General features: G+C 36.1%; 1 protein-coding gene across 1 annotated transcript in view; it reads right to left on the bottom strand.

Annotated features, from left to right (window-relative positions):
• Positions 1 to 5,035: 5,035 nt before the first annotated feature.
• Positions 5,036 to 15,787, bottom strand: part of SGCE (sarcoglycan, epsilon) — a gene marked incomplete at its 5' end in the record, with an annotated part of 22,272 nt that continues 11,520 nt past the window's right edge. Inside the window, 7 exons of the mRNA XM_009697452.1 lie at positions 5,036 to 5,086; positions 6,799 to 6,833; positions 7,662 to 7,705; positions 9,285 to 9,473; positions 10,177 to 10,203; positions 10,959 to 11,170; positions 14,544 to 14,706. Coding sequence (XP_009695754.1) covers positions 5,036 to 5,086; positions 6,799 to 6,833; positions 7,662 to 7,705; positions 9,285 to 9,473; positions 10,177 to 10,203; positions 10,959 to 11,170; positions 14,544 to 14,706 — 721 coding nt within the window. The remainder of the gene's footprint in view (positions 5,087 to 6,798; positions 6,834 to 7,661; positions 7,706 to 9,284; positions 9,474 to 10,176; positions 10,204 to 10,958; positions 11,171 to 14,543; positions 14,707 to 15,787) is intronic.

Raw genomic sequence — 15,787 nt, 5'->3', positions numbered from 1 at the left:
ACTTTTGTACGCCCCCCCCCCCCCCCCCAAAAAAAAAAAGAAAATTTGTTTGCTTTTTCATACATTTTCCACTAATTCATTTAACTATATGTAGTTCTTTGTACAATCCCAGTGAACAAACATAGGAATAGTTTTCAGGGAGTCAGTTCAAGATGGAGAATTTTTGGAAGACAGTTCAAGATAGAGGATTTTTGGAAGACCTCCAACTTTTTCCAGTCAGATGAAATCCCATCATATCCACTCCATCAGATCTTAAGGAAACAGGAGGACAGGAGAACGGTGATCTTCAAACCTCTCTCTGAGTTTGTAGGTGACCTTGAATTAGGTCTCATGAGGGAACTGGTGCCATATTCTATCCTGTAACAGTATTTTCATTTAAAAGGACGCAAGCCAAGGCTGCAAGGCAATCTGTTGATACCACGAGGAGGAGGGATTGAGTGGTCATCTTGTTGCATGCAGACGGTCGAGTCTGAGAATTACAGATGAAATGAGGTTGGAGCTGTTTGGAGGAACCTTTTTCCCATCCTTTTTAGCAGTGCCCATCTTTCTTATTAACTCTTTCCTTTAGCATAAAAAGTAAAATTGAAAGAAATAGCCCTTCACTGTGGTAGTGACAAGCTGTCATTTACATTCCACTTACTCAGTGAAGTTAATAGTCATTTCTCTGCTGTTTATGGTTTTGGTTCAAGTGATAGTTTGACCTCTAGTTGCTTTTTCATTTTATTCTTCTACTGATTACTTGTTAGTGGTCAAAAACATGAGCACAGTATTGTTTTCCAAGCATATATGCAATTATATATGATTATAAACAATATGAATCCTAATTTGTACTATATGTACTATCACGTACCTGGTTTTGATCTTATCTGAGTTAAAAAATTGAATTCAACCTTGTAGCCACCAATGAGTGCAAAAAAAATTGTGAAAAGAATGGCTTCCTTTTTTTTTTTTTTTGGTGGAGAACATTTTCTTTTAAAGAATGACCAGTTGTTCATCATATAAAAGAAAAAAATAAATCATTCACTTCCCCCACATTCAGCAGTTTTACTAAGTCTGCCAGCTATTTTGAAGCTTTTGAAAAGATACTCAGCTGTTTGTTGTTTGTGTGCGGTACTTCCAACATTCACAGAGTTAACCTCCTCGACCAGTACATTTGGATGGCTGGAAGAAATGGTATAGGTGAGCAGTGTAGTGGGGGACAGGATGCATAACCTTCATCTATGCCAGTATTAGGAGCAATGGGGAACTGTAAGTTTGAGGGATAACTTTTGTTTTGTTCTTCACAACTTAAGTATTGTAGATATAATTTTATTTATCTGTTGTACAGACTTGTTAAAAGATTTATTTTTAATGTTTTAAATAATGCACTTGTTTACTATTACTGTATGTGGGATAAATATATTTTCTTTTCAGGTTATGTAAAAATATGAAGTAATTTAAATATTAAATAAACGTGCTGTGGATGCTTATTTTTGTAATGGGAGCAGCATCAATTAAGTAAAAACTTTTGATTGCTTGACTCTAGCTGGGCTACAGTTCACTCTTATGCCTACCTTAAATTACAGATTGGTATTGCAGTTTCTCCAAAGTGGTATTCTGGATACTGTTACTTGAAATGAAGGGCAGATACTCGTATCATGAATTACTCCAGATACAATGCAGGAAGAAAGAGTCTTACGCAGTGAATCACACTGTCCCAGGCCTGATGCAATTACAGCTCCGATAGCCAAAAGGGCCCCTGGAGCTCAGGGGACTTCAGCAGAACTCCGCAGCTCAGGTGTTGGATACTTTTTCCCCGGGGTTACAACCTAGGAACTTCTGCGGCAGAGCTCTGGGTGAAAGCAGAGGAACTGACGTGGCTTTCCTTCAGTCTGGCAACATCAAGAAACCCATCCTTAAGATTTGTTTGGGTCAATTCAGCTTTGCACTTGGCTGATGAAGTCCCACACTAAAGGGAAGAAGGTGCTCCTTAAGCAAAGGATTGAGAGTGGTAGTTCCTATGCCCGAAGCTCCTTGTTTAATCAGGGAGGTAGTATCTCATGTGGGCACCTGAACTAAGTGGTGCAAATACTCTCCCTCCCTTCCAGTTACACCACCTATTTCGGCATCTCTCCCAGTTAAACAGAAACCCTGCACAATCATCAGCTCCGCTTCAATTCTTAGACATTTCCTTAGCATCCAGCATCACTGTCCATAACGTTAATAACTGTAACAAAAAGTTTTTCAGACACCATTACACAAAATAACCAGGCAACAACATCACTACTTAAAGTTTTCCTATTTATTAGATTTTACATTTCATGTATTTACAAAGACATAGGTAGTGCTTTCTATTTAACTTGGTTGCAACTGTCACTTAATACAATGTCAGTCCATATTCTCATCGTACATCATTAAAAGAGGCAGCACTCTTACTAATTCGTTAGCCATTGGGTGTCTTTAGCCAGCTTTATAAATCTATGCTTCCATAGCAATTGTTTTAATAAGTAAAAATAAATAATTTGTTATTAAACTTACCTCAAATAAATGAAGCTTTCAATCATAAAATAGTTCAGGTATGCTTAATACCCAAGTCACCTACATCATTAGACTCTTTTCAGAATAGGTGGGGCACCCACCGGTACAAATGGATTCTTTATGTGTGTGTACCTAACAGTTTAAGAAATTTCCTTAAATATATTGGCACTGTTACAAATTAATACAAGTAAGATGGGAGCAGCTCAACTGGTAGTTAATTGATTGTCATGTCATCCTCAAGTTACCAGAAACTGTTACGATGTGAAACCAATACTATTTACAAAGTTTAGTCTTATGTTGCATTAAAAATCATTACTTAAAATTGATTCCATTCATTTCCGTTTCAAAGCACTGACAGCTCATACATTTGAAAACAGTAGTAGAAACTAATAGAAATCAAATGCTGAGCGTACTGAATTTTTTCACAGCTTGGATAAAAGATGTGAATTTTTAATTTATTATAAATCTCAGTGTGTGATTTTTCTAATTCACTTTTCACCAATAACCATCCAAGCTGCTGGGAAAAAGGAGGGGTCTCTTAGGAGGCTGACTGACCGATGAAATGTCTTCCCCGGTACCTTTTGGGTGAGGTAAGTAGGCGTGATGCATGCCACTTTGAAAGTGAGTAGGAATGGAGCTCTATCCCAACTGGGTCCAAAAGTGACTTAGGTTTTCAACTCGTATGACCGTGGCTTGAGCTCCCTCTCACAGCGTAACCACCACCGGCACTACTCCTATGGCGAGATGCATTTCTTAATATATCCTGCGGATTGTGCTTAGCATTTAGGGCAGCCTTGCAAACTCTGGCATTTAAGGCTTGACAATATACAAGTATGTACAACCTACTGAGCACTGATTATATACTTTGCTGCAACCAGTTACCATACTTGTTGCACAAAGTATGTCTAAAAAGCAGCTCAGGACTTAACTATCTGCCGAGGTGTTGCATGCAGGTCCAAGCCTATAAATACATCACTGTTTGCTTAAAAATTAACATAAAATAAGGTTTTGTGTTTTGAAAGAACAGCGTCATAACTGTAAAAAGAAAAAAAAAAGCCAGTGACTACTTTGGTCTTTTTACATATTCTAATAACCTTATTTTACAGCTTCTTTTTAGCCTCAGTCTTAAATTCCTAAATGACTCACAATTTCTCTTAGCAGAGACCTCAGAAACCTCAGCTAAGGAAATGTAGCCAGCATTTAGCAATTTTAAAGCAGACGCAGCTTTCTGCTTACAGTGCAACGTCTTGATGAACATACAGCTTCTGAAAGAGAAAATATTACAGAAAAAAGACAAAGCATAAGTGTCAGCTTAAAGCAGTATGATGCTTTGAGGTAAAACCCCAAGAACTGTTGGTGTGGGCTGTTACAGCTGGAGACCCTGAAGTCCTGTGTTAGGCTGCATTTGAGGATTTAAAGCAGCATCAGAAGAATTCATTTAAAATACGAAGAAAAGTGTCAGGAGATAAATTATCACCATCTATTGAAAAATAAGGAAATCTCTGTTCAAATCCTTTTAACAAAGTTTGTATTATTAAGCCTTCAGCTGCATAGACAAATGCCTCTCAAAGTAACCACCTCCCAGCAAATTATGTATTTAATCAACTCCTTTTTAAGAATCTAAAATACAATCCTTGGCTTATTGGATAGCTAGTTCTCCCACAACTCTTTTTGCTGCAAAAAGAACAAAGAATGTGGAGGATATTAAAAAAACCAAACACATTGGGGCATCAGAAATATCACCAAAAAAAATTAAAGAGTATTTTTGAAGAGTTAAAAGTTTGTCCATGTATACCGTAACAAAATTTACCCTTGTTTGTTTGCAGACATTAATTTCTACCTGCAGCAGTTTGTAACAGTTTGTTCTAACATAACCAGATGAATGAATGAACAGATTTTAAATGTTTTATTGCTTAGAAGTTGTCAAATAGGGTAAATAGCTGGTAAAGGAACAGAAATCCAATTTTCAACAAGCAATAGTTTTAGGTTTTTGTTTGTTTACTTGTTTTTTCCAAACCCAACTTTGCTCATTACATTTTGATAATATCTAAAAAATTAATGCCTAATAAATCTGGAATACTATTTCTGAGCCTCTTTATATTGCACAGGTTTTCAGGCTTACACACTACTGCTTTTCGTGTGCAAATGTAAGGCAATTGTATGATCCCATTGAACAGAGTCTGAAATCCTTTGAACCTGGTGCTTATTCTGAAGTTTTTAATTCCCTGTTAAAACTTTCAGGAGAGATCACAAGACAGAATAAAGTTTGATATTTATGAATACATATATTTGAAAGATTATTTTCTGAATATAACAAATATAAAAAGTTATAAGTGTTTACAAATTGTCAAAAATGTCCAAAGTACAAAAGGATACAGTACATTAGTTAGATGGAAGTGATTGGACTCTCTGGCACTGAAATCATCTTAATACTGTGGGCATGCACAATATACACCAGAAAAATTCATGCATCAATCAGAACAAATAAGGAAATAAGACAATTTGCTGCCTTCTCTGATTACAAATTCATTGCTTCTGTTAGCTTTCTTTCCTCAGGAATACCATTTACCTGCAAATAGATGAGAATTTACATAATTCATCAGTGGCAGGTGATGCTTCAACAATATTGTACTGTCAATTGGTAGCACAGCACATGAATAGTGTCTATTAGTCCTTTATCAACAACCACATGGGAGAAACACAAGTACAACCTGGACCAAAAGATGACATATGCATGAAAAAGCTTTGCTTGCTTGCTTCTGGGAAGGGAGAGAGCTGGGAAAAGATTGTTTACCTGGGAATTTATCTTTCTATTTGGGATCTAACAGGCTTCATAGGGAGACTGTGAAGCTCAAAATGGAAAATGCAGTATGCAGTGTACACGCACTATTTAGTCTTTTGCATTATAGGAATATCCTATATCCTATAAACTTTATCATCTAAGCACCTTAAAATAGTCCTCATGAATTTTGCCAATCAACAGGTAATTACAGAACTTAATACACCCTTTCATACTGGAGACCAGTAGCAATTTTCAGCAGTGTAATATAAACGTTAGATGTGAATTGTCACCATTCATACAATTTTTTCTCAATTATGTTTTAACTTTCTGAAATAGTCGAGCATTATGTCAGCTATTAAGTCTACATTTCTATATAAGGTTAAAAAAATAAAGTTTCTTATTGGGGATTCAGAGAGTTCCTAGAGAAGATAGTGGTTATTAGACATGCTCTGCTCTTCAGATTACTAAGTATGGTCTACTGAAGTTTTAAAATAGAACTATCTTCTTATTCATGGTGGTGACTGATAGTACGTTAATAATCCTGAGTATATTATTGGGAATTTTCTGTAGGAAAGGAAGAAAATTAAACAATGAAGGTCTAGTTCTATAGTGGTTTTTTGGCCTTAAGTGTTTTAGTTCTGTAAATTTCTTATTTGAACAGATCAATAAAATTGATTGCTAAGTTTGTACTGATGCGAGTAAAAAAAAAAAATCTTAGGAGTACCTGAATTTTGTTTTAAATCGTAAGCTTCTAAAAATCTAACCTTCTGACAACACGAGGTGCAGATATCCTTTAGAGGATAATCTGCAAGAGGCACATGCCATCATGTTATGGAAGTGCTTGCAGTGTCATCTGCACATCTCGGTTACAAAGGAAGGTCTCATTGTAAACTAAGAGGAGGAAACATTGTGTTCCCCAAATACAGTTCCCCCCACCTGGATTTCTGAGAGCTTGTCACAGGCAGCGTCTGTGATGAACATGAAAGAACAGGTGTAGTCTACCAAAATAACGTACTACAGAAAATACAGACTCAGGAGGATTTTTAAGATCTATTTTTATGGCAGTTCTTCAGTGTGACTTGCAAGCGACAAACCCATGCTACCTTATGTTTCATACCTTTTTAAAAATTTCTCACTGCTGTCCACATACAGTACTACCAGGTGATTTTGCATCTTTTTTTACTGGAAGACAGACTGGAATTCTTAAAACAGTCACAACAGAAGTGCTGAACTGTGTGACATTTTTATTCTGCCTTCAAAATGCCTGCAGTAGTGATTGTTAAGAGCTATGCTAAATGTCAACCCAAACCAGTGCTGGAGGCTTTGGATTGAGGCTTTGACTGCCAGGGTCATCGACTATTTCCAGTATATGTATAATAAAGCACACAAATAGCAAAGCTAGTAGAACTGCAGTCAGTTTTCTTTTTTTATAAATGTGGTTTTAATTTCCAGATAACAAAAAAACCCCACATGGGCAGAAGCATCCTTTATATACTTGCCTCAAATCTTTGAAATGTTGTCATACGAAATTCTCCTTTAATCCCCGAAAGCAGTAATGAAGAAGAAGGATTTTGAATGAAAAGAGAGTTGCTTATGTAACTCCTAACTTAAAACAAGTCTTCCTCTTAGAGCTGTAGTTCCCATATTATGTTCAATACATGTATCTCTCTCTAGAGTTCAGCCTAAATACCTCTTTGAATATTCAAAAATTATACTTTGGCCTTTACATTTTCCCTCTATGATCCTTCTCCCCTTTCACATGGCTATGGCTATAGCTTTTTCTCAGACCTGATACGCTAACTAGAGAGAACAATTAGCCTTAGTCAATACTCTGATGGGATCATTCATGACCTCAGTCAGTATATTAGGATTTGTGAAAATGATGCAAAAGTGGTAAATAAGACACAGGAAACCTGTAGCATAGGTATGTCCCTCACCACAGATTCCCCAATATCAACTCTTTATAAAGAGCTCCTTCTTCAGAACTTAACTACTATTGGTGAGAATTAGAAATTTTGATTTTCTATCAAGTTTTAGAGAACCCGAACAGCGTAACCACATTTGGGAATCTGGCTGTATCTTCATGTTGTAATAGGAAATTATTTATATGAGGAGATTTTTAACTTGGCTGTACCAGATTCCAGCATCTCATGCTGAGTCCTAATGTAGCATTTCTCCTACTTGTTCAATCAATCCCATCCCAAAATTTTCACTGGTGTATCAAAAAAAAAATCTGGAATGACAATGCTGTAATACTTTACTATATTTGAAAATGGTTTCCACTGTCATAGACTGTATGCGTTTTGACTAGTGATTCCTCCGCACTGGTCACTTAATAGTTAAATATTTTCTCAGTACTGACCTGCACTCTGCTGCTGTGGAATCTGAGTCTGATGTGGCAGGTTCCTACAAAAAACAATTTAATATCTTTAATGCTTCCATACAAAGTCTGAAGTATATTATGCATGAAAATTCAGTATTTAAACTTCATTTTTTTGCTTATGAAGCAGTAATTCATTTTCACTATGCAAATACAGTTGTCAAAAGGTTAGCCAAGTCAATGAAAGAAAGAAAATTAGTGTCAAGGGGTAGTTCCTATTATATCACTTGTCAACTAGGTTCAAAGGCTCTGAATTCGTGAAACATCAGAGATAACGAGTCACCGCAGGTTTCTGATGTTATGCAAAGTTTGTTTTCTATAAGTGATGAATACAGAAAAGGTGACAGTATTTGCAACTTAATTATTGACTGTGGAATGAATGAATGGTCAGCTAGTTTTACACAACGAACCAGTTCACTTATCAAGGCAAAGTTGTATTTTTGTGTCCTGCTTAAGTCTCTATTTTAACAGCTACCAGATTTTGAGGTTGTTTTTACAGAAAGGAATTAGGGGTTGGAACGTAGGTGAAGCAGATAAATACTCTATGTACAACTCAAGAAAGCCTTTGGTACAGGCTTTGGCACCCCAGTCATAAAAAATTGCTCTTCTGAATAGAGAAGAAACTAAAAGACAGGGTAGAGCACTTTGCAGCAGTTGTACAAGGGATAATTTATACAGCTGTACTTTCTGGAGAATTTGGGACAGGGAGAAGAAAACACTTTCTAGCACATATCTACATTTGAAGGGAATTCAGTGCGAGCATGTGTAAATTGGGGCTGAGTTAGTGCTGGCACTGGACCAATATCATCGGGGCCATGCAGGGATGCCGCTGAGGAGCTACCAACTGGAGCTAGTGTCGTAGCATGGCACTGAAAAACGCCAGCCACGTCTGAGACCACTGCCTCAGATCTGCTCAGCCTCAGACACCTCAACCAATCCTATCTAGAAATGCCTTTTTTCTACAGTGCTACCAACTCGCCTGAATTAGAACATGTGCAAAGCACTAGATGGGTATGTCTCAATAGTTTCATTAAGTTACTGATAAATGAACTTTAAGGAATAGAAATTAATATTTTTCTGGTTTCTGTCTTGGAGAGAGGCTGGCAACAATGGAAACGGTTGAGAGCTCTGAGCGTTTTCATTGTCTGTATTTATTATCTGTGTAATGGAATATGCTCTTCTGTTCAATGTTAACATTTCAAACATAAACCATGTGTGACAGGTACATGACTAACTACTTACAAAGCCTGGATTTTCTGGTATGAAACTACCACCAACCCAGTGGTAGTTTTATACCAGAACTCCAAAGACACGGGTTAAGAGGCAGGGTGTCTAAAATAGAACAGTTTTAATCGAGTCCTCTGTCAAAAGTAGTTTTTCTCCAAAATATGCAGAAACGTTACTGTTCCACGCAAAGCTTCTTGCCAAGTCTGCAGACTGAAACCCAGCCATTTAAATTCATAACAGAAGGCCTTTCTTTCTGCTTAAAATGTGAACATCAGAGCAATACCACCATAATAAGCACATTTCAGATGACAAGCACTGGAATCCTTAGTTAAATCATGCAACATAGCGAGTATTAAAAAATAAAATCTAAATACTTACTGCTGTGTTTGCATCAGTGGCATACTGGTATTATCATAGCTGTCTGTGTGAAGGGGTGGTACAATTTCACCAGTAACGGGGTGAAACACAGGAAGCGTTGAAAGAGGCCATGCTATCTCTCTATTTTTAGACATGTCACGAAGTTCTTTGGTGGATTTCTGTATAGCACTGTGGTGGACCAACTGGATGCTATGTCAAAAGGAAATAAAATAGTAAATATGTATTTTAAGTGCTCTCTCAAAATGGATAGACTTTTACAATTATTATTTTTTCTTAAAAATACAAGGGCTTTGATGCATGCTATAGACTCTATAGTGCAGCAATTACAGTAAATCTTTACACAGTTAATTTAATAAATATTGGATTTATTTAATTTTTAAGGCAGTAATTATTCCATTAGATTTTGCTGTCTGGATAAGTATATTTCATAGGATCCAAAACTGTGCAATTTATGGCTACTGTTACATTTATTTGCTGCAGTTAAATAAAGGTTTTGGTTAACTCCTGATTCTTGTGGTAGATTCATAAAAACTCATAATTTTGAAACACTCCATAGTATATGCACTGGATACTTTCAAGAATATTTGTTCTCCTGTCCACTGCCTTTAAGATATAGGCTGGCAAGTCTAATAACCAGGAGTATAAATTACATATTAACATATTTTTTCTAACAGCACTATTTTATTTTGAATTGACAGTCGTTAATTTCAAACCCTTTTTATTCTGGTCTTCTATCCTTGCCAAGATTTAAAAGCAGCTTTCACATTTATGAATTAAACCATGGATTAGAGAGAATGAAAGAAGGTTATGACACACATGTATGAAGCATGACAAGCTACTGAGAATGAAAATTAAATGGTAAAAGAAAAATAACAGGAAAGAAGACACTTACTCTGGTGTTTGCATGTTTCTCTTTTCCCTAAAAACAAAACAAAATTTATGAATTAAATAATAGCATTGATAGTTGGAACATTAAATCTATCTGATGATGAAAATAGTACATGATGTAGAAATGCTGACAAGGTTATTGCTAAACGCAACTTGGCAGCATTTGCAACTGAGTTTACAATGAGGCCTCGATGAACGCACGTAAAGAGATGTGATACTGATGACAGACACACACACACAGACACACACACAGAGAAATGAAAATGCAAGTTAACAAGCTTCTGGCTAAAATAAATTCTGTGACAAAATGAAATTGTAGTTTGTGTAAGAAATGGCAGAAATTACGTTACTTGCTGCTTTCCTTTTATGTGTTTTTCTTTTATAGTATGTCTAAATTCAGTTCATCTCCTCAACCAGATTTATTTTATAAAAGTTAGCATTTTAGAAATTACTTAATATTGTCCTGAACCAATGATCCTTTATTAGTATTTTATTTGTTTGGGGCATTTTGGAGAGTTGTGCACATGTGGAGATTTTGTGGAGTTTTATGCGTAGGTTGAGATTTTTAACCCTTTCAACTAGAACAACTACAGGCCCTATATCCATTTTCTTGGAAATTACTGTATGTGCTTAGATGAGAAATAGTTCAATATTTCAAGCAAATATCTTTTGGCCTGTTTTAAATGTTTTTAATGAACTGAATGGAATTCTTCTAACAAATAGTCTTCTGTCCATTATAATCTTAGAAAAATCTACAACTACTTATTAGTGTGTTAAAGTACTCACACTCCTTCCCGTCGGCAGCACATGATATAGGCAAGTATTAGAAAAAGCACCAGTGCTATTGCCGAGGGCACTGCCAGTGTAATTAGGAAATCCGAGTAATAGTCTCTGCTTTTCAGTGTATCAGAAGGTGGCTTGTATTCTCCACCATCAGGTAATATCCCCTCTCCACGAATCACTTCCTGAAAGGTGGAAACTTGTTTTGTATTGTCAACCTGATACCCAGAAAAAAAAAAAAAGAAGAAAAAAAAAGACAATTATATAACAAAGTAACAGAATGTAAAAACAGGCGGTATTTAACCAACCACAGCATATAAAAGAATCCATATTACACATTTGACAAACTCTGTACAATTTCATCCAATCACTTTTTTTTAAACAAGAAAACCTTACATTTTGTTGAAAGCTTCTGATCAATGTGACAAGTAATATTATAGTATTATTACTTTATTTTGTGCCTACCAGAGATACTATGGTTTTTATAGATTAATTTAAGGAATGTCTCACACAAATGTATTTGAATAAAAATTCAGTGAACATTTTTATTGTAAACTAATTATTTGATAGTGATTTCTTTCTGATGAATTAATCCATTTCTTACTAGTCTTCCCAAATAACAATACTGCCCCCTCTTGTACGAAGGTGGCAGAATGGAGTACCTACAATTTTCTTCCTCCTCCTTCCTATTGAGCTTCACATCCCATCCAGTGCTCAAAAGAGCAAGAGGCATGAAGTGAGCCGCTGAGGACCAAGCAGCTCTATTGCCTCCTCCACCCACTCAATGCAGAAAGCACCCCAACATGAGATGTGCACTTAGTCGATCAGAGCCAGAGTTCCAAGGTTTTTCTACCTCCTAATTTAACTAATCTCCAGAAGGCTGCATTCCTGGTCACAAGTAAATTTTTTTTTTTTTTTTTTTTTATGTCTGTATCTAATGTTCCTAGAAACATAACCTTTTTTTGCTACTGAATTTCCTATTGCATTTAATTGGCTGCCTTTCCCACATGACTTTTCAATTTTCTGCCTCCATTTTCTTGTTATATTCAGTTAGATATTAATGTTAAATTTTATCAGTGTTAGTTTTAAAACTCTGTCCAGATCATTAATGAAAATAAATTATATTTGCCTATATTCTGTTCATTGAGAGATCTTGCAACTAATGGTCATTTCTTTACGATTTATACTTTGTCATAAAATGCTGTATTAAAACTTATGCAATGGATGAACAGGTTTTCATGGAATGCTAGAAATAATGTTCTGTGGAGCTTCAAATGCATACATATATATATAAAGTGCAAGACAGTCTGACAAAAATTAATTTATGTATTCTCCACTCATTAATTCCACAGCATTTTCTATGTTAGGTACACCAAGTTCCACCTGGCTGCTTAGCTGAATCTCAAACCCTAAGCAATGCACAAAAAAAAATATTTATGCACTTACTGATGTGACTGTCAGAAATCCATACACGGCGTGAGAATGCGCTATCAGAAAGCAGCATTAAGAGGAAGCATGTATTGCGTTGCCCCTCTTTTCAGAATTTGAGACCTACAAACTTAAATCCACTCTTTGATTTAGGTGTTAACTGCCAACATCACCCATAAAAAGTGGGAGGAAGAGGATACGATGGTTGTATTTTCACTCGCTGGTCTATGCTGTTACGGGTTACGGGAAACGGAGCTCAACTCCCTCCCAGCCCACAGATCTTAGGGGGCTTCCTGCCCCTTGGCTTGTCTTGTGAAAAGCAGATTGTGATTAGATAGAGGGAAGCTTGGCTCCCTTTTCCCTTTGATGCACCAGGTTACAGCATGCAGCAGCAATGCTGTTGGCAACAGTAAATGCCCCCAAGACTGTTTAAATTCAGTCATCATGGCATGCTGCCAAAACAAGTGCTGAGTTCAAGAAGGCTGTGTTATAGGCTGCTGCAGAAAATTATGCTTTTCTGAGAGCCTGTTCTGTTACACATCCCAGGGTGATCTCTGCATTTCTCAAAACAGCACAACACTGCTTCATGATTAGTTTATGAGCCACTGTTACTATCGGACGATTTTTTCCGGAGAAGTACTCCTAACCAGCTGCTCTTCATTCTGCATGGGTACTGTTGATTATCCTTGCGTTAGTGCACTATTCCTCTGTTGCTCCTTTTGAAATTCACCCTGTTTTCTAATGCTGTTTCTCCAATTTTCAAGACCTTTCTGAATTCTATCCTGTCCTTCAATGCACCTGCAGATCCTTTCAGTTTCATGGGGTCTGCAAATTTAATTTATTAAGCACATTCCATCATCCAGCTTATTAATGAAGAATGACAAGGAATTATTAATACTTCTGCTATGATTATGGCTATCCAACTGGCCCTCCACTAGTTCCTAGCTTCATCTAGGCCATGTTCCTGGCCTAGCTTGCTTATGAGACAGTATCAAAAAGCCTTACCAAAAAGAAATTACATCTGCTACCACACCTCTGTTGTACTTCTTTCTTGTAGAAGGAAATCAAAGACTTGACATACTTTGTTCTTGACAAAGGCTGACTGCCTTCTACTATCTTTCAGGTGCTGGTAAGTATTGCTGTGTACACATGTACCTTTTGTAATTTCTCAACAGAAAGCCAATAAATAGTAAATAATCTGGTTATTCTTTTGAAAACAAGTATTTTCCAGCTTTCTAGCAGCTTTCTTAATTTACAGTGTATGGAAAGATAGGGTTGGAAGTTATCTAATCGATTTTGTATATGAATACCCTTTCTCATACTCAATACATTTTTTACGTTGTACAAAAGCCTTTCATATCTCCCTTTCAGTTTCCTCTTGTGTAATGTCTGAAGCAGCTCAACAATTATCTAAGTTTACATACCTTCACCATCTTTGTTCAAACTTATCTGCAACACTCTTTTCCAATACTGCATCATTTCTTGATTTTCCTTACAAGAACTAAATAAAAATAACCTTAAAAAGCTTGTCTGGGAATTATAGTCCCTCCATGACAAACAGTCTTGTGTTTGGTTATCATTGTTCTTGTATTCAACTGAGAAGAATGTTCCCATTTATTTTTATTTCATTAGTTTACGAAATTAGTCTATTGCTTTTTCTATTTTTAACATGAAATACATTTCAGACAATTTCCAGAAAGATTTTTTTAACAGTATAGAAATACTATTTAACTGGTCAGTGCTGTAGACTCAGTATTTGAGAAAACATACATATATAGACACACATTTTTTAGGAAAGCAAGTGTAATTAGCAGTATTAGCACACTGAATTAATGAACTACATCTACATAAGTAATTCTCTCATTAGTTTTAGTTCTGTAAGCCCTAGAGTTCTCTAGCCATTTATATAAATCACTGCTAGTGAAAACGAGTATGATGGTTTCATTGGTGCTCAACTCCAATAGAATTTAGTCTACATAGTAAAAGCCTTTCAAAATCTTAAGAGTGTCTGCTAGATGGAAAACAATGTCAATCAGTCATGATAAAGGGGAATTTGGCAGAGTTGTGTGGCCAGGCTGGCAAAACTGTTACCTCAATCATGTCTGGCATAAAATACTGTACTTCTAACAAATATCATTTTTATGCAATAATAAAATAACTCACCAGAGAGATTTTACACCAGTCAATATGGAATTGAGTACGAAATTTCTTATCACAGGTTATTACAGGCTCCATTTCTTGACTGCATCTCAGCTGATTTTGTGGGTTTTCCACTTCTCGTAAGCACGAAGAGAACGGAACATCTGCCCCAACCATAACATACACACTGCAGAGAGATGAGTGACAGACTGTCAGGATACCGCTAACAAATGCCCAAAGGACAATGACATACTCTTCCAAACATTATTATTGTTCACGGTAACATTCAGCTGTGCTTTTTCTTGATAGTATACTTTATCTAAGGATATGAATAACAGACTGAAATCAAAAAGATTTTTCTAGCTACTTATTACAACATATTGTTTTGCTGCATAATGTGAATGTTTGGTTACTAGAGTTGTCAATTTCTATGAAGTCATAGAGCTCCAAGTGTAGGTTCCTCATGTAAGTAAAACAGAGTACTACTTTTGAAAATTGCATTAAAGTAATATAATTTTATCTCAAGGAAATCTTCAGTCTTGCTCAGCATAGTATTTTTAAAGAGCTTCTTCCCATGTCTTCAAATAAAATTCACAACGACTAGTTATTTCTAAATCTAATATGAACCTGCCAAAGCCCCCAGTTTCTCCTAAAAGATTCCACACTGTAGCTATGCACTGCTGACAAAATTTGCACAATACTGAAAGCTCAATGTAAACATAATACATCATTTAGCATTACAGTACATAAAACAAGAGCTACTGTGCTAATTGTATTATTCATTTTCATATTTAAATATGTAGAATGCTGCTGGAAAATACAGTCTGCTGCACCAGGTAATAATGAATGATTGGATCCTGAAACAGAAATTAGGTCCTGGTTGCCATTTTGTATATGAGGCATTATCTAACTAAATGTTTGAAATGTAGCCACTTGTATTAAGTGGCTGTGCTATTACTCTGGCGAGTACAGAAGTTGCTTTCCTTCTTTAGCTGTGCTCAGAAACTCCAGATGCACAAAAGGGCTCTGAAAGAACAGTATTTTCTGCACACATCTCAGATTTTGAACCCTCAGCCTTTTCTTAGATATTATTTAACCCTGAAATATCTAAAAATATCTAAAAATAACTATCTTTATTTTTGCCAAGGAAAAGCACTACCTCAACCATATTTTGCAAAGGCTGAATCCTTATTAGTTTCTAAGTGAGGCATTATATTTCAGAACAGAATTTAGGGTTACAAATCACAACTGGAAATACTGCATTCCTG

This window comes from Cariama cristata, unplaced genomic scaffold, assembly GCF_000690535.1.
Source record: "Cariama cristata isolate BGI_N322 unplaced genomic scaffold, ASM69053v1 scaffold18493, whole genome shotgun sequence".
NCBI classification, from domain to species: domain Eukaryota; kingdom Metazoa; phylum Chordata; class Aves; order Cariamiformes; family Cariamidae; genus Cariama; species Cariama cristata.
The sequence above is the reverse complement of the archived record's forward strand: the minus strand, read 5'-3'. Positions and strand labels throughout refer to the sequence as shown.